General features: G+C 48.8%; 10 protein-coding genes across 10 annotated transcripts; 6 read left to right on the top strand and 4 right to left on the bottom strand.

Annotated features, from left to right (window-relative positions):
- Window positions 1-1,231: 1,231 nt before the first annotated feature.
- Window positions 1,232-2,286, top strand: LY89DRAFT_760602 (L-lactate dehydrogenase; the record flags this gene model as incomplete). Its single annotated transcript, XM_018221510.1, has 2 exons — window positions 1,232-1,306; window positions 1,351-2,286. The coding sequence occupies 2 exons, from the start codon at window positions 1,232-1,234 to the stop codon at window positions 2,284-2,286; spliced, it is 1,011 nt and encodes a 336-aa protein (XP_018064236.1).
- A 1,131-nt stretch (window positions 2,287-3,417) lies between these two features.
- On the top strand, window positions 3,418-4,949 carry LY89DRAFT_723753 (uncharacterized protein; the record flags this gene model as incomplete). Its single annotated transcript, XM_018218843.1, has 4 exons — window positions 3,418-3,546; window positions 3,664-3,868; window positions 3,998-4,096; window positions 4,181-4,949. 4 exons carry the CDS (start codon window positions 3,418-3,420, stop codon window positions 4,909-4,911), a joined length of 1,164 nt encoding a protein of 387 aa, XP_018064235.1. The 3' UTR covers window positions 4,912-4,949.
- A 22-nt stretch (window positions 4,950-4,971) lies between these two features.
- LY89DRAFT_265419 (uncharacterized protein) lies at window positions 4,972-5,517 on the bottom strand. Its single transcript, XM_018206305.1, has 2 exons — window positions 5,400-5,517; window positions 4,972-5,348 (listed from the first exon to the last, which is right to left on the bottom strand). Exon 2 carries the CDS (start codon window positions 5,316-5,318, stop codon window positions 5,061-5,063), a length of 258 nt encoding a protein of 85 aa, XP_018064234.1. The 5' UTR covers window positions 5,319-5,348; window positions 5,400-5,517; the 3' UTR covers window positions 4,972-5,060.
- A 1,268-nt stretch (window positions 5,518-6,785) lies between these two features.
- LY89DRAFT_597275 (ankyrin) lies at window positions 6,786-10,240 on the top strand (the record flags this gene model as incomplete). Its single annotated transcript, XM_018209971.1, has 3 exons — window positions 6,786-7,124; window positions 7,190-7,348; window positions 7,475-10,240. 3 exons carry the CDS (start codon window positions 6,786-6,788, stop codon window positions 10,238-10,240), a joined length of 3,264 nt encoding a protein of 1,087 aa, XP_018064233.1.
- A 59-nt stretch (window positions 10,241-10,299) lies between these two features.
- Window positions 10,300-10,449, bottom strand: LY89DRAFT_597335 (uncharacterized protein; the record flags this gene model as incomplete). The annotated part of the gene is made up of 1 exon (XM_018209974.1): window positions 10,300-10,449. A coding segment is annotated over one exon (150 nt), but the record flags the coding sequence as incomplete, so codon positions are not given.
- A 976-nt stretch (window positions 10,450-11,425) lies between these two features.
- LY89DRAFT_689786 (uncharacterized protein) lies at window positions 11,426-12,122 on the bottom strand. The gene is made up of 3 exons (XM_018215972.1): window positions 11,889-12,122; window positions 11,600-11,839; window positions 11,426-11,546 (listed from the first exon to the last, which is right to left on the bottom strand). Exons 1-2 carry the CDS (start codon window positions 11,991-11,993, stop codon window positions 11,636-11,638), a joined length of 309 nt encoding a protein of 102 aa, XP_018064231.1. The 5' UTR covers window positions 11,994-12,122; the 3' UTR covers window positions 11,426-11,546; window positions 11,600-11,635.
- A 187-nt stretch (window positions 12,123-12,309) lies between these two features.
- LY89DRAFT_675400 (uncharacterized protein) lies at window positions 12,310-13,400 on the top strand (the record flags this gene model as incomplete). Its single annotated transcript, XM_018213503.1, has 3 exons — window positions 12,310-12,702; window positions 12,754-12,892; window positions 12,940-13,400. The coding sequence occupies 3 exons, from the start codon at window positions 12,310-12,312 to the stop codon at window positions 13,398-13,400; spliced, it is 993 nt and encodes a 330-aa protein (XP_018064230.1).
- A 2,538-nt stretch (window positions 13,401-15,938) lies between these two features.
- Window positions 15,939-16,465, top strand: LY89DRAFT_689780 (uncharacterized protein). Its single transcript, XM_018215971.1, has one exon. It carries the CDS (start codon window positions 16,069-16,071, stop codon window positions 16,351-16,353), a length of 285 nt encoding a protein of 94 aa, XP_018064229.1. The 5' UTR covers window positions 15,939-16,068; the 3' UTR covers window positions 16,354-16,465.
- Window positions 16,466-17,940: 1,475 nt separating this feature from the next.
- LY89DRAFT_787587 (uncharacterized protein) lies at window positions 17,941-18,552 on the top strand (the record flags this gene model as incomplete). Its single annotated transcript, XM_018223086.1, has 2 exons — window positions 17,941-18,343; window positions 18,400-18,552. The coding sequence occupies exons 1-2, from the start codon at window positions 17,969-17,971 to the stop codon at window positions 18,550-18,552; spliced, it is 528 nt and encodes a 175-aa protein (XP_018064228.1). The 5' UTR covers window positions 17,941-17,968.
- Window positions 18,553-20,480: 1,928 nt separating this feature from the next.
- Window positions 20,481-21,447, bottom strand: LY89DRAFT_740294 (uncharacterized protein; the record flags this gene model as incomplete). The annotated part of the gene is made up of 3 exons (XM_018220573.1): window positions 20,481-20,887; window positions 21,008-21,190; window positions 21,252-21,447. The coding sequence occupies 3 exons, from the start codon at window positions 21,445-21,447 to the stop codon at window positions 20,481-20,483; spliced, it is 786 nt and encodes a 261-aa protein (XP_018064227.1).
- Window positions 21,448-22,856: the final 1,409 nt, after the last annotated feature.

The raw sequence follows: 22,856 nt of genomic DNA, 5'->3' as shown, positions 1-22,856 counted from the left end.
TTCGTATTTTAAATTAATATTTTTATAATTATAATTAAATTTAATTTATTAAAAATTAATATAATTATTTTTAAATAAATATGATTGTAGCAAGGAGCTCATTTCATAGGGTCATAACTATTACGAACAGCGATTACGATAGGCCCAGCAAGCGAGCTTGCTGGAGATACTTCGGGACAGGAAGGTCCCAGGTGCACGGGATCAGCGATCACGTGATGGGACCGAGAGGACCGACGGCGGCCCTCTCGGCCCTGAGCAGGAAGGTTCTATATAAGCAGATAGTTTTCCAAGTAGATAGGAGCTTCGTGCTCAACTCAAATATAGTTTCTTAACAACAAGCTATTAGTAACGAGATTGCATTCCTCTTCAATCTATTCTTCTTTGATCCCTTATCACCTCAACAGCCAACAATCCAACAGTCAGGCAGGACCGTTACAATTACGTCGCTGCTGCCAACGCCAGAGCCCCGGCAAAGATATAAGCTACGCAGAGACAGGGCTAGTTGTTTGCTGAGTATATTTCTTTGGTGAGACAGGTCTAGTCTGGGGGTTGGTAGTCATATACACCGATAGCATAAGTAACTTGGTTTCAAAGGGTCTTGAGTCTAGTTTAACTCTATCAATCTTCAGGCTTCATTAGTTTTTCCACGTCAATGTCATCGTACAGCGGTATTTTGGACTCATTATCTGCAGCTCTTTCCTCCCAATTCCATTGGTGATATAGCTCGCTTCAATCATGAGCATAGCGAGAAGCAACCCTTCTTCATTTTGTTTGTTTACCATTAAATCTTGATAAAAGAATGCGTCAAACCCGTATCGGAACATAGCCCGTCAGCGCTAAATTTCCTCAACAAAATGTTACTACGGTAAACATCGTCGTAAAGATCGTAAAAGTCCAAGATGGCGCCACCGCATAGATAATACCCCGCTTCACGTTCATGGTGAATAGCCCCGATATGATTTCCTAAGCTGGCCAATGAATACCCCGCTCCGGCTTCCGTTGAGTAAAGCCCGCTGTTGTTTGTAACTTGAAATTTTTGCTATTACCCCTCTCGGTGCCAGTCGACCCAAATCTACTCGTCATCATAAGCACGGTGACCCCGCTTTAAAATTAGTTAGGAATCTTCGGTTTTAGGTCAATAAATATTAAGAAACTTCACCTACCTTTTACGCCATTAGCAATTTTCTCCTGCAAAACACCTCTTGAGATTATCCAACTAGGCAAAAGCAAAATGACCAGCATGAACGGGACAATGGAAACGCCAGTAGGGCATACAGGAAAGCCTCTTCTCACGAAGGAGAGCAAGGTATGAACGCCCTGTCTTTCATTAACCACAGTTAATGTTTCTAGCCGGTGAAAATTGCTATTGTAGGTATCGGCAACGTTGGCGCGACCACTGCCTATGCATTATTATTGAGCGGACTCGCCGCCGATATCGTCCTTATAGACGTCAACGAAAAGAAAGCTCAAGGAGAAGCCATGGACTTGAACCACGCTGTGCCGTTCTCACACCCGACAAAGATATGGGCTGGCCACTACTCAGACTGCGAGGGAGCTGCGATCGTCATCATAGCAGCGGGTATCAATCAGAAACCTGGCCAAAGTCGCATGGACTTGTTAAAACTCAACTTTGGCATTTTCAAGTCCATCATTCCAGAGATCGTTCGCTATGCCAGCGATAGCATCCTCCTGATCGCGACGAACCCAGTGGATGTATTGACCTATGCCAGCTGGAAGTTGTCCGGTTTTCCAACGAATCGGGTGATCGGCTCCGGGACTGCTTTGGACACAGCGAGGTTTCGCTATTTGCTCGGTCAGTACTATGAGGTGGACCCACAGAGTGTACACGCCGACATTATTGGCGAGCATGGAGAAACGGAGCTTCCGGTGTGGTCTCTTGCCAGCATTGCAGGTATGAGGTTGGAGGATTACTGTCGTGAAGCTGGGAAGGATTTCGATTCCAAAGGGATGTTGCAATGCTTCCATACCACCAAGAACGCGGCTCGCGATATCATTCAACTGAAGGGTATGACCGACTACGGCGTTGCGGCAGCACTGGTGCGTATTGTTGAGACGATTTTGAGAGACGAGAATACGCTTCTGACAGTCTCGACCGTTGGGCCTCATGCTGGGGTTGACGACGTGTGTCTCAGTATACCTACCAAGGTAAATCGTGGAGGAGCCAATCATGTGCTGAAGGTAATGTTGAATAGCGAGGAGCAAAAGGCTCTGTTGAAATCAGCAGAAAGTGTGAAGGCAGCAATGGACACGCTCAATTTCGGATAGCTTCTTGGATGTTATTCAGCAGCGGCAGAGAATGTTGGCAAGGATGGAGGGAAGAGATCCAACAGCTCCTGGTGTGATGACCACTCATTAGGCTGTCAATTTATCTTTACCTTCTAGAAAGATATGAGACGCGTTCACTAACACTTCTCCATAATTTCAATACTAAGTTGTGTGACCATGGAATCGATGGATTCTTTTAACTTGGAGCACGAGAATCTCACGAAGTTCGATGATTGGCATCCTCGCTCAATAGACAACAACTGTGACTACCGAGCAAAGTAACTTGATTGCCATGAAAGGTTACTCAGCGAACCCCATACTTGACTCCTCGGTAAGATCGTCAATTGACGTCATGGCTAGTCGTTTTGGCGAATTGTTTATCTCAACGCTATAGACAGAGACCTTGACAGAACTAGACCCCGCGTTGATTGATAGCAGTAGTTTGCCCATGATCAATAGCCAAAGAGGGGTTGATCGAGGCAGCCCTGATGCTTTCTCTGAAGATCGGATTTGAGCGAAGTTCGAAGTTGAGCTCAAGTAGTCCAGTAAATGATAGGTGTTGTCAAAGCTTGCGAAGGGAAAAAGTCTAAACGTGGCGAAAAATCCACATCACAGGTCTCGGAAAAGGGTCCGCTTCTGTATGGCATGATCAAATTCAATACCACTGTACATCTGTGTAGAAGTGTGAGTTTATCCTAAGAAGCGGGGTAATGTAAATTTAGGAACCTCGAAAGCGGGGCAAAGTCGAGTCCATTTTGAAAGCGGGGTCTAAAAATCGTTTCAAAATAAACACATGTTAGATCAAGACAGACGAGTAGTGCTGTTTGATTCAATCCTTTAAAAAGTCAGCCGATTATTTGCTAGTGCATTTGAAAATATACTCAACTCGGTTTCCCGGAATAGTGCCCTCATTTTCGAAAAGCAAATGCTTTGCCAATTGCAACACTTCACACCTTGTCAAATCTTACTAGGTGAGTAAATATCACGCATTCAGGTCTCTAGGAAAATGATTCAGTGCTGAAAAGAGCGAGCTCGAGTCTTGGCTTAAGAGTTACCAACTGCTTTAAATCTTATTCCTCTAACAATTCTCGGTCCTAGATTTCGTGACGCTGACCGTATCATAGTACTCCTATGGCTCCAATAAAGGTTGGAATAAACGGATTCGGTCGGATTGGACGTCTCGCCTTCCGCCATTCTATTGTGGATAATGCTGTCGATGTAGTGGCCATCAACGATCCTTTCATTGAACCTCACAATGCTGTAAGTAAAGGTCTGATTTCTCAGCAACGCTAAATTTGTTTACGTTCTTCAGCACTGATAACAGCATGCGTGGCAACGGGTATTAGCAAAGAGTGGATAGATGAAACAAACCAACAGCTCAAATTGATCCCTAATCAGACAAATCCCAGCCATACTTCAACACTGCCTGGAGGAGCACAATATGAAAAAGCTATGTCCCTAGAGGAGATTGAGCAGATTATTGGTATAAAGAATATTCCTGGGGTTGATCAGCTCGAGGAGATTAAGCAGATCTATGTGACGAAGGCTCCACAGATTTCTCGGGATAAGGAGGCTTGGCAAAGTAAGTCGAGATCCTTGCAACTTGCCGTTCGTTAATTGAGAGTGCCAGAACTACAAGCTGCGGTTGAGGCATCGGGAATTACTAGAGGCTGGATAGAAGCAACAAATCACGAGCTAAAACTGATCCAAGACGAGAAAGCAGACGAGGATATGGAAGATGAAGAAGCCACAGCCTTTATCCAAGAAGTCTATACGCGCGTTACACCTACTATGGAAAAGATCTTAAGCGGTGATGACGGCAATAAGCTCCATATGGAAATTCTAGATGCAAACAATGCTATAGTAAGCTAGCAATAGAGCTATCCCGATAAAGAGGATATGGTCGACTTAATCGATATAAAGAGAATTGAGGATATTGTGGTCAAGGCTCATTTCCAGGCTGCAAAGTTTGAAAAAGATCCCACCAACGCAAGAGCGAAAGAACAGTTTCTTAGTAGAGTACAGGAACTTGCTGAGCTGGTCGAGGCGAGCTCTTATCCCAGTACTTGGATATTGAAGCCACTGCCTGAAGCGCCAAAGCCCCCACCATCTGGAGGAAATGGCACTGGACCTACGGGTACTACTGGCACTGCTCCTACAGGTACTGCTCCCGCCGGTGTTATAGCTAGTGTTATTACAGACAACGGCACAGGTAGAACCGACATTGGTACGGACCCTTATGAATTAAACAAACTAAATGCAGGAAACCCGGGCTTTACTGAAGATGGAGAGATGATCATGGGACACAAGTTTAAGTATTTCAGAAAGGGCGATAAAAAAGGCCAGGTATACAGCGGGCAACTCTTTGTCGCGATTGGACCGCAAGCCTGCCCTCATGTTAAGGTCCTTCCCCGCAAAGACTTTACCAAGAATACGGTTGACGCATATCGAAACTGCCCTCATGCGATGGAGGTTGGCGGAAGGACTAAGAAAGATGAGTTTGTTAAGATCCTCTGTACCGCAGCCGAATCCTGTGGACCGGAGCCACTGAAGGAACCCGCAATCTATGCCTTATGCGAGCGGAAAGAAGGAAATCCTATCTGGACATGGCGTACAGACCTTTAAGATTGGGTAGAAAGTAAAAGGGCCGCAGATAACCTGCTTCGGAAATGCATGGAACGAGAAACGAGTGAGAGGGCCTAGTTCTATGCAGCCCATGGTATTAACGAAGAATCAGAAAGCCGAGATCGAGTTGAGGATAAGCGCGCTTGTGTCTATGGAAGAAAGGCCAACTCAACTGTAACCGAAGATAGGACCTTTCCATTTGTTGGAGCGTCAGTCTCGCGATCAATTAAGGCCGAAGCGCAACCTGCAGTCAAAATCGAAATGCAGCCTGCGAAGGTAGGAGCGCAAGAAGGATTCGATCCGACCAGCTTTCTTTCTTTTACTGCTTGGTATGAAAAGAAGCATAATCTGAAGCTAGGTGCAGATCCTGCAGAGCTGACAAAGCTGATGGCTGCATTCAAAACCATTCAAGATGCGCTCAGCTTGTAGCGGTTGTTCTTTCCTTTTGGTTAGTTATTGTTTTCTTTACGTCTGAGAGCTTTCCTTACTCGGTGCATGGCCTGTAGCACCTGCTTGCTATCTTCTTTTTCTTAATTTGCCTTTCCTTCTACATTGTTTGGGTCTGTCATTTTGCAATCTGATTGGCTTTATGCGGGATTATACTAGAGCACTTTAGACTTAGTACCAATAGAACTCTAACTGTTTCTGATTTTGACCCCGCTTTTACCGCGATCACGTGGCAAAGGCATCAATACGGAGTTAGGACTCGAATTCCCATTAGCAAACAAACAAGTATGCAATTACAGACCAGTACTTTATCCAAAATATGTTGATTGCGGACGAGGCTTGATGTTATTTCTGGATGAGGCTGAATGCCGATTGTGGAGAGGTTGGATGCCATAAACGCCCGCAAGTACTAGGATCCTTGGATACAAAGAAACTCTCGGGCAAGAGCGGAAGCCGCCCCGGCCCGGCCGCTCCCGCAGCCTTAAGTTCGACTCCATGCTATCACTGATCATGACTACACGGCGCCAGCTACGAACGCAGCTCAGTTACAGTCTTCGAACATTGCGTGTACCCCACCGACGATGAATTGCTACCGATGAATCGGAACCTGATTTACTTTTCCCTCTCATAGATTCTACCTTGGTACATCTTAACACAGGATCGGCGCTAACAAAGCAATAATGGTATGTTAACAATGTCCGCCAAACATGTCTGGGAAGTAGCTTACAAGGAAACCGGCATAGGATCCTTCTTCTTCGAAGAGCGCGCCTAGGATCTCTAATATCGGTCTCTCTACCCTTCACGATCGGCAGGATGCAATCATAGAGTAACCTACATCCCGACACTGCCACAGCAGCTTTCTGATCGCGCTTGCAGCATCATCTTCGTTCATGGCTTGCAGGGCCATCCACGGAAGACATGGACATGCGAAAGAATTCCGGGGCCAGAGAAGGGCTTAAATGAAACGAGCGACCGGGGAATCAAGAGATTCTTGTCCTCCTGGAAACACAAGACGGTTACGATGGATGCACATAAATCCGAAGCAGATGACGTCTTTTGGCCATACGATCTCCTCCGAGAGGACTGTACGCGCTCTCGGATTCTCACATGGGGATACGACTCAAAGGTGTCCCACTTCTTCAGCGGTGCCGCGAATCAAAGCAACATAACCGCCTATGCCAGGAATCTACTACACGCTTTGAAGGTTAGCAGGGTGAATTGCGTAAGTCAGCGTAATGGTACTCGATACCTTCAGCTGATGTGATATTTAGCAAGGGAGAGGCATCATCTTCGTAGCACATTCGCTTGGTGGTAAGTTCTCCCGTTGCAATCACTAGCAGCTGATGGCCCTGACGAATTTGAGGGATCATTGTGAAAGATGTGAGTATGAGCAACACAAGCCGAGTATAGCGTAGAGGGCTCGCAAAATGACGAATCTGCAGGTCATTCGCCGCGCGGCCGCGGACACTGAATCGACGGTACTCGATATATATACATCCACAGAGGCCGTGATATTTCTTGGCACGCCCCACCGTGGCAGTAGTAAAGCTGGCATTGCTGAGGTTGTCAGGAAGATCGTTTCGGTCTCTGGCTTTGATACGACAGATAAGAACATACGGGCACTCCAGGTCAATAGCACCGAGCTTGAGCTTATTCACGAGCTCTTTATGAAGCTCTACGAGCAGAAGGAGCGTCAGTTCAAGGTCCTCACCTTCCAGGAAGCTAAGGGAGTTTCTGGGATAAGCTACCTAAAGTTGAATGAGAGGGTAGGTGCCACCGATAGATCACCCCAGAAGCATACATTCCTGACTAATGCTGCGACTATCTCCAGGTTGTCGAACCTTTCTCGTCCTCTATCACTGGCACTGAGCCAACACAAACCATTAATGCAAATCATATGTCTATGTGCCGATTCCCCAGCAGGGACGATGAAGGATATAAGCAGATCTTGGGAGAGATCCTGATCCTCGTGTCAGACAAGGAAAGGAAGGTGCAGCAGGCGCTTGAAGGGGGTGGGGGGATTACAACCATGAAGACGGGGACCTCCAGTCGAACCACATCACCCTCTGTCGCCCAGTGTATGTAATTCTCGCTTGTTCGTCGTGTGGCACATCAGCTGAACCCCTCATCAGCCTTGACCGATGTGGAGAGGAAGTGCGTAGCACTGCTGATGCAAAACACATCGAGCGCTGCAGAGTACAAGTCCTCGCTTCCCCACCGAGTTGAGGGTACCTGTCAATGGATACTGTCAAATTCACAATACCGCGACTGGAATTCGCAGAAGGAGACCTGCCTCCTGTGGATCAGTGGCTATCCTGGAACTGGAAAGACCATTCTCTCGACCTATATTTTAGAGTATCTAACTGCCGGTGACCTTTCGCCAAGCCTGCACACGACGATATGCTATTTCTTTTGCGACGAAAAGATCAGTACGCAACGGGATGGCATGGCGATTCTCCGAAGCCTCATCCACCAGCTGCTTCTTTACCGCCGGTTATTAATCAAGTACGTCAAATCTGCGTACGATTTTCATGGACCGCAGTTGGAGCAGAATTTCAACGAGCTCTGGAGAATCTTTGTAGCCATTGCTAGTGACAAGCGAACAGGGCCCGTCAGCGTTATCATCGACGCTATTGACGAGTGCGAGGAAGCAACCAGAGAACGATTTCTTCAGCACGTCAGTCAGCTCATGAGCAAGTCATGGCCGACCGGCTCAAGCACGCCCTGCATCAAGTTTCTTGTCACAAGCAGGCCACTATTGGGGCGTCGATGTCCGGGCAACCTTTTGCAAATCGACCCGTCTCAAAACCATGTCGAACAAGATCTGAGACTAGTGATACGAATGAAAGTGGAACGCATCGTCCAGCGAACTCGATGCCACCCTGACGTGCGGACCTATCTCGAGAATGCTTTATTCTCTAGAGCCGATCGGACCTTCCTCTGGGTGACTCTGGTGCTTCATCTTCTCGAGAGAAGCTTTTTAGCATCGCAGAAGGATTTTAAGCGCATTATTGATGAGATGCCCAAGTCTTTGTCAACCACGTACCAGCGTTTCCTACAAGGAATCTCGATGGAGTATCAACCACTCGCCAATAGGCTACTGCATTTCCTGGTGGGCAGCTCACGACCTCTGACGCTGAAGGAGATGCGTATCTTAATCGCTATTCAGGACCATCATCACACTCTCGCAGCTGTGGAAGAAGATGCGCAACCCAACATCCAAGACACCATTGAAGGCGTGCTAGGGCCACTGGTCAGGATCTGGGACTCTCGGATATATCTGGTACACCAGTCTCTCAAGGAATTCCTCCAAATTCTTTCAACCCAGTCCGAAAACCCCTTATCAGCCATCTACGGCGTCGATGGGCACGAAGCAAACTTACTCTTGGCCGAGAGGTGCATATCATATCTATTGCTTAAAGATTTCCGATGCGACCTCTTCTCGCCGGACAGCGGAAACTCTCCGACTTCTCTGGTCGAAGGCTCCCTTGAGGCGGCACCTATTGGACAGCTCTGGGATCCGTTTGATCTGGGCGACGACACCTTTTTCAAGGATCCGGCAGTATCCGAGGCAGAGACTTGTTTGTCCATTGGGTCACGTTATGCCTTCTTCGACTATTCGTCCAGGCACTGGGCGCAGCATTTCTCATTTGCCTGCCTTATAAGCCCTCCCAAGATCCAAGAATCTGCTATCATGTTAGCGGATGTCAGTACCCATCGCGGCTCAAACTGGTTTCGATTCTATTGGCATCATGCTGAAATGACCCTTCCCTACCCCCGAAATTTTGTTCCCATTACAACCGCAAGCTACTTCGGTCATTCAACATCCGTAGAACTTCTCCTGCGCCACGAATCGACGATGGAACCAAGCATAGGAGCATATGGGTTATGCTGGGCGGCGAGGATGGGACATACCGGCGCCGTGGACTTACTTCTTGGAGCGGGAGTCGATCCTGATACGAGTACTGTTGATGGGCAAAATGCTCTCACTGCTGCGGTACAGTTCAACCGCATAGATATCGTGAAGCGTCTCTTAGAAGACGACGGTTTCATCCCCGAACGAAACGAGTACCGAGTCAATTACGCTCCGCTAGGGGGCCGAACACCCCTGTCCATAGCTGCTGGCAACGGCCATGTGGAGATCGTTAGCCAACTTCTACTCCATGCCCGGATCAAGCCCGATATGGCAGATTTCAACCAGTGGACGCCGCTCTTCTGGACAGTAGGTGGCAGGCATTTGGACGTGCTCCAGCTGCTCGTCTCCGATCCCTGCGTTTCTATCAACCACGTGGATAGGTCTGGTCGAAATGTCCTCAGTTGGGCTGCTGCGGAAGGTGAGCTTGAGCTCGTGAGATATCTCTTCTCCATGAAACATCTCCATGTAGATGAAGGAGATCGAGCTGGTCGAACACCGTTCTCTTGGGCAGCAGGAAATGGACATTTAGAGACGACGGTCTACCTACGGCGCAGCGAGCGAATCAATTTATCGAGAAAGGATAAACACGGACGAAATGCGATTTCGTGGGCATGTTCAGGTGGGCATCACAGAGTGGTTGAGTATCTGATCAAACATGACCGCCGAGCGGTCGACGAAGAGGATGTGGACGGCTGGACGCCACTTGCCTGGGCCCTTTTCAGTCAGAACCCAAGAACCGTCAAGGTACTTCTTGAGTCAGGCTCTGTCAATGTGAACAAAAAGGATCACAGTGGTCGGAGTGCTCTGTCATTTGCTGCAGGTTATGGCTATCTGGATATCGTTCAAATGTTGTTGAACACCGAAGGTATTGAAGTTGAGAGCAGGGATAATGATGGATTAACACCTTTGTCACATGCGGCCCGGTGCCCGGCTATCGTGAAGGTATTGCAGACGTTCAGCAAATAGAAGTCAATTTCATTCGCTTAGTAGCAAACATACGATACGTCTTTCCACTGAGATTCTGACTATGCTCTCTCTAGAGATGCGTCGAGTGCCTCCAAGAGGCTCATACCGCTCCTGTCAAGCGTCTTCCAGCCATCATACCATGGACACTTCGGAGACTTCTCGACTATATTGTCGCCGTGCAATGCTGAGATTGGAATGATAGGGATACTGTTGTGAAGAGCTTAGCAGGAGTACAACTTGGGTCACTGGACGGGCTGAATACTTCTCTTTATCATGGCTCAGTCCTTTGGCGATCTTTTGAAATGGAACCGCAGACCAACCAATATTATCCCTGATCTTTTCGTGAGTGGTGCCGAGAGTGGTGAGGACGTGATACGTACATCTTGTTGATCACAACAATAAATCTCTTCGCACCTCCCGAAATCTCCTTCGCCGAGATATCATGTCCTAGATCATCCGCTGAGAGCACAACAATGGCACAATCTGCTTGACTAGGACTAACATCTAAATCTTGTCAGACAGGACTAACGAAAGTTGAAGTACAGACCTGAGAGTGTGATATGATGTTTGGGAGTATCAAAACTTGGGCAAGCTTCGAGGCTTTTCAATTCGTTTGCCGCCTGATTGTACGTCCGAATTCCCCTTCGCTCAAAACTCTCCATTTGTCAACATATCGATAGCTCCATACTATGGCATTGTTAGTTCACGATATATTGGACTCAACCGACGAACTTTGAACAGCATGCAGCCTATTGTGGTAGCCTTCCCGGAGCCGTCGGGCCCCGTGACTACTAGAGTTCTCTCACGATCGCCCATGCTGAATTCTGTGAGGATGTGACGCGCGGTTACCAGACCTCCGAACAGGGCTATCGCGGTCGCTTGTTCTGCAGAATGTGAGTAGGGTGAGCTGGAAGTATTTGATCGCAGTTGATGGAGTCTCTCGCGAGTGGAGCTTCTGAAAGTTCGGCTAAACCACGGAGTGATGACATGTCAGGTGAGCTCTTCGTCCATTGGGCCCATTTGACTACCGAGGTGCCTGAGGCAACACATAACGAAAGTAAAAGCTTCCGAGGTTCAATGAAAACCATGCATCACCAACCACAGTCAATAGCCCTGATTTGATCAACGGGAATCCCGAGACTCTTAGACATCGCTCAGCGCTATACGCGCATCGTGGCAGGATGTGGCCCAACGACTGCCCGCGAGCAAGCTACATGCCTCAGAGAGGGCACATATATGTGGAACCCTCCAACGAACAAATCATATTTACCTCGCTGACGATAGTCACAATCACTATAATAGTTGGCTAGAGATTTTTGGATCAGCGTTGAAGTCGATAAGTCGGGAATGATACATTACCAGTTGACGTTGCCTTGTTGAGTTTGCCTTATTGAGTTACATCAAAGCGACGGAGCTATTGTCATTGGGATTCTGCAAGCTGACTTTCTCAATACAATATCGAGCAAGATCCTCTTCCAGAAACCCTGCCTGGCTGGATGCGCCTTCGATTAGCCTCGAGGCTCGTCCGGAAACTCGCACGGACGATTCTATACTTCGAACGTCCTCTTTCGGCGGGAGCTCGTCATCTCGACCGTCCGCCTATAGAGTAAGTAATCCGAGAATGGAGAGTGAAGGAAGAAAGACATACCAGACAATGAGCACATGGTGCATTATTCACCCATACCCACTTTGGGCAGTTGTAAGTTAGCCAGAACTTGTAGCGGTACTTGTAATACCCTCCTGAGCCAGACATTCTGATGATGATATGTGCCCAAAAAAAGGTGTCAAACAGATGATCAACTGGACAGAACTCACACGTACGGGAGGGTATACTTATAAACCCCCGTGGACATTCGACCCGGTAATGGCTCCTATCCAACAATATTTGGAGCCATTGCTGGGGGTATTGACGAATCCACTCGGTGGCGGTGTATTCGTTTTCGCGCTTGGCGTGGCGCATTTTGGAACCACACTAGCGGATTTCTAAAGCTCGGATCTTAATTTGCGCACCCAAGTAGTCGATTTTCAACCTTACTTGATCAATTTGCACAGTCCGCCAAATTCTCACTATGTCTGCCACACCTGACAACACCTCAACACTCCCTCCGACCAGGGAAGAATTCCCAACCGCTACAGCAAAGACTTTAGAGGGCGAAGCAGCGCTCTACAAACCTGTTCTTGCAGCAGCCCGCGATCTCTCTCAGAGGTTCCCGCCGGAACACATCTCAAAGGCCTTCCTCCTGATTGAGATAGAGGATCTCGCTGAAAAGGAACTGAATAACATACGGGACGATATCGATAAAAAGGTCAAGCCTTGGGATCTGGATAGGTATCATCGCAATGTACTACTCACGCCCAGTTGGACAGCGGTCCCCGATACCCCAGATGCTTTCTTCAGTCGTCACGCAGGCACAAAGGCTAGACTTATTCTTCGGCTGGCGGGGAAAGCCATTATACCCAAGGTCAACAAGCTGTTATCGACTCCGTGACTGTGTCTGGAACTGATATCCAAGCTCAACGATGTCGCCCTGCATGAGCAAATTCAGGCATACATCGATCGATGGAACACGAGGGACATAGAGCCAGAGGTTGCGGAGCGAGCGCAGAAGCGGGCACAGAAGCTGGAAAACAGCCAAAAGAAGAGGCAGCGAGGTTAACAAACCTTCGGTGTAGAAATGCATATCGCTAATATTCAGTAGAGAGCACAACTGCCCAGACGACAGCATCCAAGCGACAGGTGGCGACAACTTACTCTGGTCAGAACAGCTTACGACAACCACAAGCACCGAGCGCTCAGCCGTCATACACAAGGGATATTCCGCAGCAGGGTATCATGACTCAAGTGCAAGCCTTACCAACAATAGCTTCCCTACATGCAGAGCTGCCGAACTTCCAACCCCACCAGAGCCTGCCATCACTACCATCGACGCGGCAAGCCACTACGCAGACGGACAACGTCACAAATTACCATGCCTTTCATGCAAGTCCAGGACCTTATTACCTGAACCAGCAGAACTTGCAGACGCTGGACGAGGTCCATCAGGGGCTGAGGTTACAGCTGAGGCAACAGGAGAAGGAGCAGCAGCAGGAGCAGCAGCAGGAGCTCTTTGAGGAAATTATCGAGCCCCAATGGGATTTGGACGGCTTTGACTACTATTAATTTAGAGCTGGGACAACAGGAGCCGTAGCAGCAACAGCGGGGACGGCGGATGCAGCAAGAGCAGCAGCTACAGGAACAGGAGCGCGCTTAGAAGAAGTCATCGACCACCAATGAAGTTATAACAGCTTTGATTATAGTAGATTTAACTAATATCCTGATATTATCACCACAACTGCGCCTACTTCCAATGTGAGAACACTTTCGCCGCGCACAAAATTCCCTAACCCATTCCCCGTATAAACTTCCCTACTACTGCCGACTTTAAAACCTCTAAAGATGATAAAGACAAGATACTCCTCCTCGCTAGACAAGTTGAGTGTAGTGCGTTCTCCATCTGGCGAAGTGTAATATCTCGCAGTCCCGCCCATTTGAAGCTAGCAGTGATGATCAGCAAGATTCGCTCTAGTGGGCCCCTTCTGCGTGCTTACATCCTCTTGAATTAAATTACATATTGCCTTATCATCCTGCGCCTTTGCCTTCGCATCGAGCTTTTCTTTGAGAGACTTCGCGTCTCTGGGTTTTTTTTTCTGTTTGGAAACAGGCATTATGGGTGGGGTACGTTGATACCAAAGCCTCGCCCCAAGCCAACTAGCGTGGCAAAAAGTGTACGGTTCTCGTCGGTGAAAGATGCGATCGCGACAGCTGCCAGGTACTCAGAATCGTCGTGAGAAGATTGCGAGCTGTGAATATGGATTGGCCATGCCTACGGTAGTAACAGCGAGCTTGATCATACGCTATCAGATTAGTGGCTAAGTTACTGAGGGTCTTGGAGATGCGCACACTTTGATTCATATGCGTACTGTTAAGGACAGGAAAACGGTTGTCCAAGAGCCGCAACTAGCTGAGCTTGGGCCAGGTTCGAAACTTCTCTCAACGCAGTCTCAGCCTCATTGTGGGACAGCACGAGGCTGATTATAGCTGCGATGCTGCCCGGCTGGCAAGGGCGATGAATAACAAGGAGTTGTGGTGAGTGCTTGGGACAGAAGCATTCCCTGGCAGGGAATTGAAAAAGGACCTGCTTGCTTCCCAAAGGCAAACTTTTGTAGTACACCGCTGATTCACCTCGTAGGCGCGGAATTAGCCAAATGGGGATCTCAAGTCGTCCGGCAGAGCCTCCAGAGCTACGGAAAAGCTTGTCCGAACCAGCGGCCAGTACGAAAACAATAAGCCGTGCAGGATCGAACCCGCGATCTCGAGGATGTCGAATATATCTTTGTAGAGATGTGGAAAAGAGAGAAAGAGAGAGGGGAAGAAGTTCGAACCTGTCATCAGACTCATTGATGAAATCCCTGCGTCTAAGCTTGTCTATATATGGCTCGATTAGCTTGCCGGTGTTCCAGTGGCTACTGTGTGGAAGAGATGCTCGAGACATTTACGCGATCGGTGCTTGCGGCAGAGGGTGACACGACGAGGGACTATAATAAGCTGTGCATATTCTGCTGGGGATGATGCCAGCGGCAATCTCATGGCTGTAAGTACAGCGCCCTTGAATGGAAGCCTTGCTCCAGACTGAGCTGTTGTGCGACTCAAAACAAGCTTGCCATCTTCCTCAAGGTCGGGAATATTGGCGGATTGATGGGATTTGCGAGAACCAGGGGTCTGGCAGCAGCAGCTTTTTCTCTCACACAATTATGCTCATTGGAGCTGCTACGGCACGCTTGTACACCCCTCCTCTTACGATTCATCTTGTGGCCAAGCCGAGTAGGATAGCCTGGTCCTCGGCACGATACTAGTCTCCCCCGATTGGAACCCCATCCCACCACGCTATTGGCATTGATCGTTTGTGTTTGCAGTTTAGCTGATCAAGTCCATACGTGGGATCTACTCTAGAGGCTTCATAAATTTACTCGAGGACACAGGGAAAGTATCCTATATCCGAGAGACATTTAGGGCATGGGACAAGCAAGCAATTTTTGAAGTCCTAGCTTATGCCATCAAGAAGTCGATTTTTAAGACCCATTGCTGTTAGGACAGTGAGAGGCCCCAATAACGAGTTAGAAGAGCAAATCAAGCGTAGATCAAGGAGGGGAGCAGTATTGGCGGCGACTGCCAGTCAGCTGCTCTCAGAATTGAAGGCTATGAGGTCAGCTATAACGGCTTGATAGATGATGAGAGCGAAAGTAGCAATGCAGACTATTCCTTCTCTATATCCCGCGACGAAATGATTCCAATCGGAACGAATGGAATTGGGAAGTGCTCATGGCCGAACCGTGTAGTGGTTCGCGGGCCTCAAGATGGGCCACTTTGTGGTTTTGCGGACCCGCTTTGAGGTATTGCAGACCCGCTTTATTGCTTTCCGGGTCCTTGTAGCGGGTTTACTTACCTTGAGTCTCATTTTGCGCAGTCGAGGAAAGGTTTTCGACGCCCGCTTAGCGCATCACGCCTCCTAATGTAATGCTAAAATCATCTCTCCACTTGCCTTACAGCCAATGGAAAGCTGCGCATGAAGATATGATTATGATACAAAGGTGGTTCGGTTGGCTCAGTCTCCAGATCTTACACTCTCTCTCCAATAATGGTGTGCGACCCTGTGTGCTCTGGCGAACTAGGAATAATGGTATAAGAGCAGCTGTAGGAACGAGGCGATCTGCTGCATCGCTGCATGCGCTGGCTTATCACCTTATTTTTCTTCGGAATATACACCTTTACCTGCAGAATAAGGCAATTAATGGCGTCTCCTCCCCCAGCATACGACACGTCTACTTCTCTAGGTGCAGATTCGGTAGATCCTGATCAAACCACGCACCCGTGGCTAACGCCAACGGCTATTCTCCCCAGCTATTCCACCTCAAGTCCTTTATGTTGGATGGAGGAGGAAGCTCTAGGAATTCTTCGAACATCGCACGATTTTGACGCCATCAGACTTATCTGCAGATTTGTTCCTAGTTTGGATCCCTCCGTTGCTGCTGCCTTATTATCCGCACGGCGGAATGGTTGGCTAAATGCCTTTTGAAGATCGTTTGCCGGCGTCAAGCCATCTAAGAGCCTCCTTGCGACTCTCCCATATCCACGGCCAAGGCGATCGTGGATATCATCAGACGGAGACGGTTGTCACCTGCGCCAGAATGGAACCCGGCCTGGGTATTTTCAGCTCTAAATCCTCAACAGATCTCTCTACAATCGCTGAGAAATTCGATGCTCAGATTCACTCAGTGACCTCTAGGATCACATTTGAGGACTAGCTGGCATGGTCTTATGGGTATTCGAATGACCCTATTCAAAGCCTCCTCAACACGCTATTCAACTTCCGCAATGACCTTACTCGATTAGTACAAAAGCGAGCCCTAATGGCTGACAGATTACAATTGCTTCAAATGGCAAGCTTTTGTTCTTGCATAAGAGACACCGCTAATATAGAAGATAGGTATTGCCATCTCGACACCCTCTACCATATTGGATAGTATCGACTGCAATAGCCTCTGATACCTCGTCCGAGCTATCTGAAGCTCTTCGGTTTTTTGTCGACCCGATCAAACAACTGGGTTAAGAGCAGTCGTGCGGAATTTTATCAGTTGTTCGACGGTTTTCAATCTTGAATACACACTATGAGTTGCAAATCACGTTTGCAACTGATGTAAAGTGGCCGAAACCTTTCTCAACGCGCTTTTCATTCTGGGAGAGCGTTTAAAGGGGGAGCCTACTGGATCTAGCAAAGTTAAACACAGAGTTTGTGAGCAAGCTTTATCGTAGACTTGCTGTTGGAGACGTCCTCGATGACACTGAGTGCCTCAAGGGTATTAAGAGGCAATAGTCAAATCTTTCTACTGATATCCAGGCATGTTTGGTTGTCAACGAAGATTTGGCGATTTACTTCATTGAACTTGCAGATGTACATTGAATTCCCTCTGTACAGCATATATAACTAATTTGAAGTAGCATCTCCTTGACCTACGGAATGTACATTCTGCTGCAGCTATAGGCTTAGCCCTCGAGAGATGGGGGTATCAGCCTCAGAACGCCACGCAATCGCGAGTGTGGGACATTATCAATCCAAAGGACAACTATACTAGTTGCAGAGAATTTATAGCAGAGAATATACCTTGTCTTCCCTTACTTTTTCTATCAGTTGCGGAACTACAACGGTCAAAAAATGCACCAAGCAAGATCATGGCGCTCTTTCAATTTCAGGCATACTTCGGAAGACTGAAAGAAGAGATTGAGCATAATGTAGAGAAGGAAGTGGTTCGAGAGGGAACAAGTGAGTCTTGGTATGGGATTCTTTGGAAGAGCTTTTCGTATAACCTTTGTATCAGTTGCCAATAGAAATTCACCAAGTTACTCCCCTTCCTCTTCGCCTAGAAGGCGACCAAAACGAATGCAGGAACTCAACCCAGAAGATTCGCAACGACACAACCGGAACACGAAGAGAAGAAAAGTGGATGACAAGGCAAGTTATGATCACATTCTTTCAAGCTTGTGGGGGTTTCAGCTAACAACTTACAGCCCTATAAACCACACTCGCCTCTGATTCTCGAAAGCACTACCGGGGGGGCAGGGAAATTTGGATCATACATGGTGCGAGCTCACTAAAAGGGCAGTTCGAGTTTGAGATTCCGAAGAATAACAATATGAGTCCCGATCGAATGGCATATTACATCGCCTTTCGGGAGGAAAATGCAGATGAAATACGGGCTCTATGTATCAAGAAAAACTGTCAGATCTTTAAAGACGCTTGTCAGCAGATAGAGAGGATGTTGCTAGGGGCAGCAGATACTTCAGCAGTCGCTTTGGAGATATTATCTGGCCTGACACGCACGCAGATAGTCCTGGTCTCGTGTGCTACTGTTGTTGAAGTACAATGTTTCCATAGCGTGACTCGCAGTGCGGACTTGAGGGATTGGACAGAGGAGGAGAGAGAAGCTTTCGTTCGCAAATTTACTTCCTTTGTAGATGGATATTGGGACCAAGAAAGGATACTGAACGATTGGGAGGAGCTTGTCAAGGTCAGTCAGCTAAAGCAAGATTAATGTTATACAGAGCTAATACACTCCTGTTCTAGGTCCTGTTCGACAAGGTATGGGAGAGGTTATCAGGGCTGCCCCTTGCTTCGAGCGGGTATCCGTCTGTATGGGCAGGAGTTGAGATCTGGTCGAAGTTGGACAGGCTTCCACGAGAGACTGAAATACTGAGACTTGAATTGGTGATTGATTAAAGTGGCATTACCTGTAGGACAACAGATTGTATGAAATATGTAGAAACTATCTCCTCGCACCTCTCAAAGTGGGTTCTTCCACACCCTCTGAACCTCCGCAACAGATATTCAAGGAGCTAACATTCCAAAAAAATTGCCAATTCCCCTCATATATCACCAGTTGAAAACGTCCACTATTTAGAGGATGCAGGAAGAGGTGAGGAAGACCTACTCTTGCTAAATTTAGAACTCGCAGGGAATCTTATCAACAGTACGTCAACGTCTTTGGAGGCAGACGTTCGATTCTTCTTGTCTCGGGCATTGAAAATCTGCAAAAAGCCCTATCAAATTCAGGACTGAGACTGCAGCACGACAATACGGAATGCGGTTTCGCACAGAAAGAAAAACCTTTTGAGAAACTCTAGTATTGTCATCTATGTAGTGCTGTCTAACCCCTGAACATTTTATGCCTATCCTGCAGCTTCTCAATACCATTCTCCAACAATTAATTCCCTCTGGCGCTTGGCAGACAACGGCTCAGAGGTAATGGCTTCAACTTCCGTACCCGACATGGCATATACGACGACGGGTGAGAAGATCTTCTCGAGCCCACGCACGATATGTCGCTCGGTTCATCCTGACAGACGTCAGCGAACACGTGCGCACTAAGAGCCGCCTATCCACCCGTGCGAGGAGGCCTACTCGCCTCTAGCCTGTACGATGTTCAAGCGTGTGCGCACTGCAGGCTGAGTCCTGCTTGGGAACTGGCGGAAGATCCACTTCCACGACTTACCCTCCTTCCTGTACACCAGCAAGCGCTGCTCGTCTATAGGATCCCATAGGACATTCGACCTCGAGCCCGAACGGCTCAGCTCGTCCTCGCTCGAACATCCGTCACTATCACAGTCGCTGCCGAGTTCGGGATCGCTGTCGCTCAATCCACTCTCATCGACATTGCTACTTGGGGGCTCACTCCCCCACGATATGAACGCCCTAGCATAAATGGCTTTGCCATCCTAGGAGCGGGTACGCGTCGCATCGACGTGGTCACAGCCTGCCTCCGCGGTAATCGATAACGATGTATGCCGGCTAAAGCCACTCAAGCGGTACGAATGTTGCTCAATCGGCTTGATGGTGAAGTCGTCAATCTTCCCTACGTGACCGGTGCTCGCGATGAGTCGAGCTAGCTAAGCGAGAGAGACTTCTCGCCCGTTACAACCGTCCCGGATCGTCGCCGTGAACGAGTAGTAGTGTGCGGAGTGCGGACGGAACGTGATCTCTGTTAGCGTCGGTGGCGTAGCTCTGGATGATGGGCTAAGGTTAGAGTCGCCAAGCGACATCTTTGTATCTATGCTTTGTGGCAAAGGCACTACTGAAGGTAATCGGCCCTTGGCACTCAAGCTTATAGCGACTCTTGAACACTAGTCGAGAGGGGAGTGTGACTTGAGGTATTAGCGATGGGGCTTGGAGAGAGGTCTACGCTGGCAGGAAGAGCTTTTCTAAGGGCGCCTATGCCTCTTGCATGTTGGGCCATCGTGAGATGAGGACAGCTGCTTCCGCTTAGCAGGACGTGGCTTCTTCTCATCATCCTTAGCCGAGTCGGTGCTGTTGAGCTCGTCGTCGCTGTCACCACCGCTTCGGCTTCCTGCCTCGTTGCAACTCGGCTCTAGAGATAAGGCGAGGTTGGGAAGCGATTGCCGGAGGTTGGCTACTCTTGGACTTCCACTAGCCCTTTCAGCAGTTACCACTGGTGCCACAACATTCATCTCTTGCTGCGGCCCCTCGTCTTCATCCTCAGTGTTACCTTCGTCTTTCTCCTGCTCCTGCTCCTACTCCTGCTCCACCTCTTACTGCTTCCTCGCCCCTTCATTGATGAGGAGAGTGTTAAGGCAATAGTCAACCAGCTCGTGTTCGTCTGCTACGCCTCGACCAGTGTGAAGACGACCCGCTTAACTGAATTGGGTGTATGGCGATGCTCTAGCATAGTGTGGAGGCGGGCTCGAAGAGGAGGTCGTAGTCTCGGATCTAGCGCGGCGCAATCCTTCTAGACTAATGCTATCGTTTAATGGCTCGCTCGAGAGGCGCGAAGAAGGGGTATGAGGAGGCAGAGAGTCTGGCGTTGAAGCTCCTTGTTTCGCAAGCCGTAAGCGTGGAGCCGGCTCGAGGAAGTCTTTAATATCGTGCCACCTATCGGAACTGCGAGGAGGGGCCGGAGTCGTCGAGTCGATGGCTAGCTCTAGGCTATCGAAAAGTCCAGCGCCTGGTGCTATTGCACTTTTAGCGCGAAGACTAACGTCATTGGCTTCAGCTTCGGAGGCACTCGAGTTGCTATCGCACAGGAGGATAATTGGATCATCTACACTATATCAGAAAATTGGCCGTCTATTTCCACAATGGAAGTGTAGTAGGCGCGGCTCACCTGGACTCCCGCCTAAGTTATCGCTTTGCGCTAACTTGCTCTAGTCGACAGAGCCACCCCGCTTATTTGTAGCTACTTCCTCAACTCCGCTCATCTTGTCTGGGCCTCGATCCCCAGTTGTAAAGCCCTGCGCTTGTAAATTGGTAAATAGCAATTCTTCGATTGTGGGGAGGTCTCGGTCGTCGTCGTCGGTTTCGTTATTATTTGCGTTGTCGCTACCGCCGAAAACAGTGCTAGTGCCTAGTCAGATTCCCATAAGTCAGTCACTGTCACTGTAAGCCAATACATCTCCATTACATACCTTGAATTCCGGGCCTGTAGCCCTCGTCATTAGCTGCTGGCCGCGGGGTGCTAAGTGATGCACTACTCGACGTAATATGCTGGAGCTTGCTAAGGATGCTGACCTGTTCCGCGGTAGGTCTGCGGTGGGTTGCTGTGCTCTTAGAGCGCGGAGCAGTTGGCTTATAGGTATAAAGTTTAAAGGCAAGAGTGGCCATCTGTAGCGCGTGGAAATTACTGAGAGTATTCGAGAAGTTCTCCGCTAGCTGCTAGCTACACAACTAGACTGCAAAAAAAGAAGGCAAAGACGGGGAAATCAATAGGTTTATGTAGGCTTCTCGCACTGCCCTCGCAGCACCAGAATACGCCTTATTGCCCGCCGTGGCATGCCATGCCATTCTCTTCCACCTACTGACGCCCTCGCTGTGAAAATGCCTCGGCATCAATGCGGCCTCTTTCGCGCAGAGAGATCCGCCGCAGCTGCAAGGCCTTGTCCGCAGCCGTTACCCCTACTTCGCTGTGCACCACAATCAGCCGATCTCAGTCTCATCTCTCGATCGTCGGCGAGGCCGTGAAAAGCTGAGCAGGAAGGAGCGAGGCCCGTCGTACGAGGAGGGGTGCATGACTTCGGATACTTCCCTCTCCGCCCGTTCGAAGGCTTTAGGCAGACTGGTAGACTGGCACATTCCAGGTCCTTCCTAGCGTCCGGCGTCTCAGCTGCTAATCCTGTAGCTGGCGCGGTCCAATTGGCGGATCCTTAGCAGATCCTCTCAGGAAATTCTCCTAGCAGAGCCCTTGTGATGATCTTACCGCTTCGAATTAGCCCAGGGCCACGCAATCAAGACGAATACAACATATACTGCAGCAACGGGGAAACTCACCAGGAAGCTACCAGCGCATCATTCACCTGCAGCACCTGGGGCACAGCTAGGTAGAAGACAGGCCGCGTCGTTTTGAGGCATTTCCGCGACTGGCTATTGTGCTGCAACGAGGGAGGCCTTGTCCACAGCGTATCTGTCTCCGGAGCACCCTGCAGTGAGAGTCCGTGATGGTACGACGACGAGGCAGATTGCGAGAGGGTCTGGACGCTGTCGAGCTCGTAACTCAGCCAATGCGAGGCGGACATATGAGGGGATTCGCATTACAGCTGCTCAGCAGTATCGAGGCTAGAGGGGCGATCGTGGATTCTGGTTGAAGCTGCCCTGCACCTCGCTGGCGCGGTATCCTCAGCCGCGGCGTGGCCATCAGGGGGGGGCTGGTGGGAAAGGGTAGGATTCTAGGCAGAAGGGCCGAATGCGGATGAAGAGCGAGCGCCGAGCGTCGCGAGGTGGAGGTTGTTGGGCTGTTGAACAGGAAGGAAGAAGGGAAAGGAGCGAGCGATGGAGTCGCGAGATTCTTATACCCCGCGAAAGCGGCGCCGGGCCCGTGCGCGCGCCTTGCCCGATGCGGGGGTCGCGGTTTCCTGATGCGGGCTTGCCGTCTGGTCGTTTACCGTATTATTATATTATTTAAAAAATTTTAAAAAAAAAATTTTAAAGAATATTTTATTAATAAAAATTAGTTACGGCTTTAAAAATAATAAATATATACGGCACGTACGGCTAAAAAATAATATTAAAAAAATATT

Source organism: Mollisia scopiformis (assembly GCF_001500285.1).
Source record: "Mollisia scopiformis unplaced genomic scaffold LY89scaffold_27, whole genome shotgun sequence".
Classification (NCBI taxonomy): domain Eukaryota; kingdom Fungi; phylum Ascomycota; class Leotiomycetes; order Helotiales; family Mollisiaceae; genus Mollisia; species Mollisia scopiformis.
The sequence above is the reverse complement of the archived record's forward strand: the minus strand, read 5'-3'. Positions and strand labels throughout refer to the sequence as shown.

What these genes read in the sequence shown, in the direction of transcription:
- LY89DRAFT_265419 (XM_018206305.1), bottom strand. Translation starts at nt 5,318, where the DNA reads ATGGTTTTGAATGCAGCCATCAGCTTTGTCAGCTCTGCAGGATCTGCA.
- LY89DRAFT_689786 (XM_018215972.1), bottom strand. Translation starts at nt 11,993, where the DNA reads ATGTCTGGCTCAGGAGGGTATTACAAGTACCGCTACAAGTTCTGGCTA. An exon ending in CACCATGTGCTCATTGTCTG is followed by an intron (nt 11,840 to 11,888) that starts GTATGTCTTTCT and finishes CTTACTCTATAG; the next exon opens with GCGGACGGTCGAGATGACGA.
- LY89DRAFT_689780 (XM_018215971.1), top strand. Translation starts at nt 16,069, where the DNA reads ATGGCGTCTCCTCCCCCAGCATACGACACGTCTACTTCTCTAGGTGCA.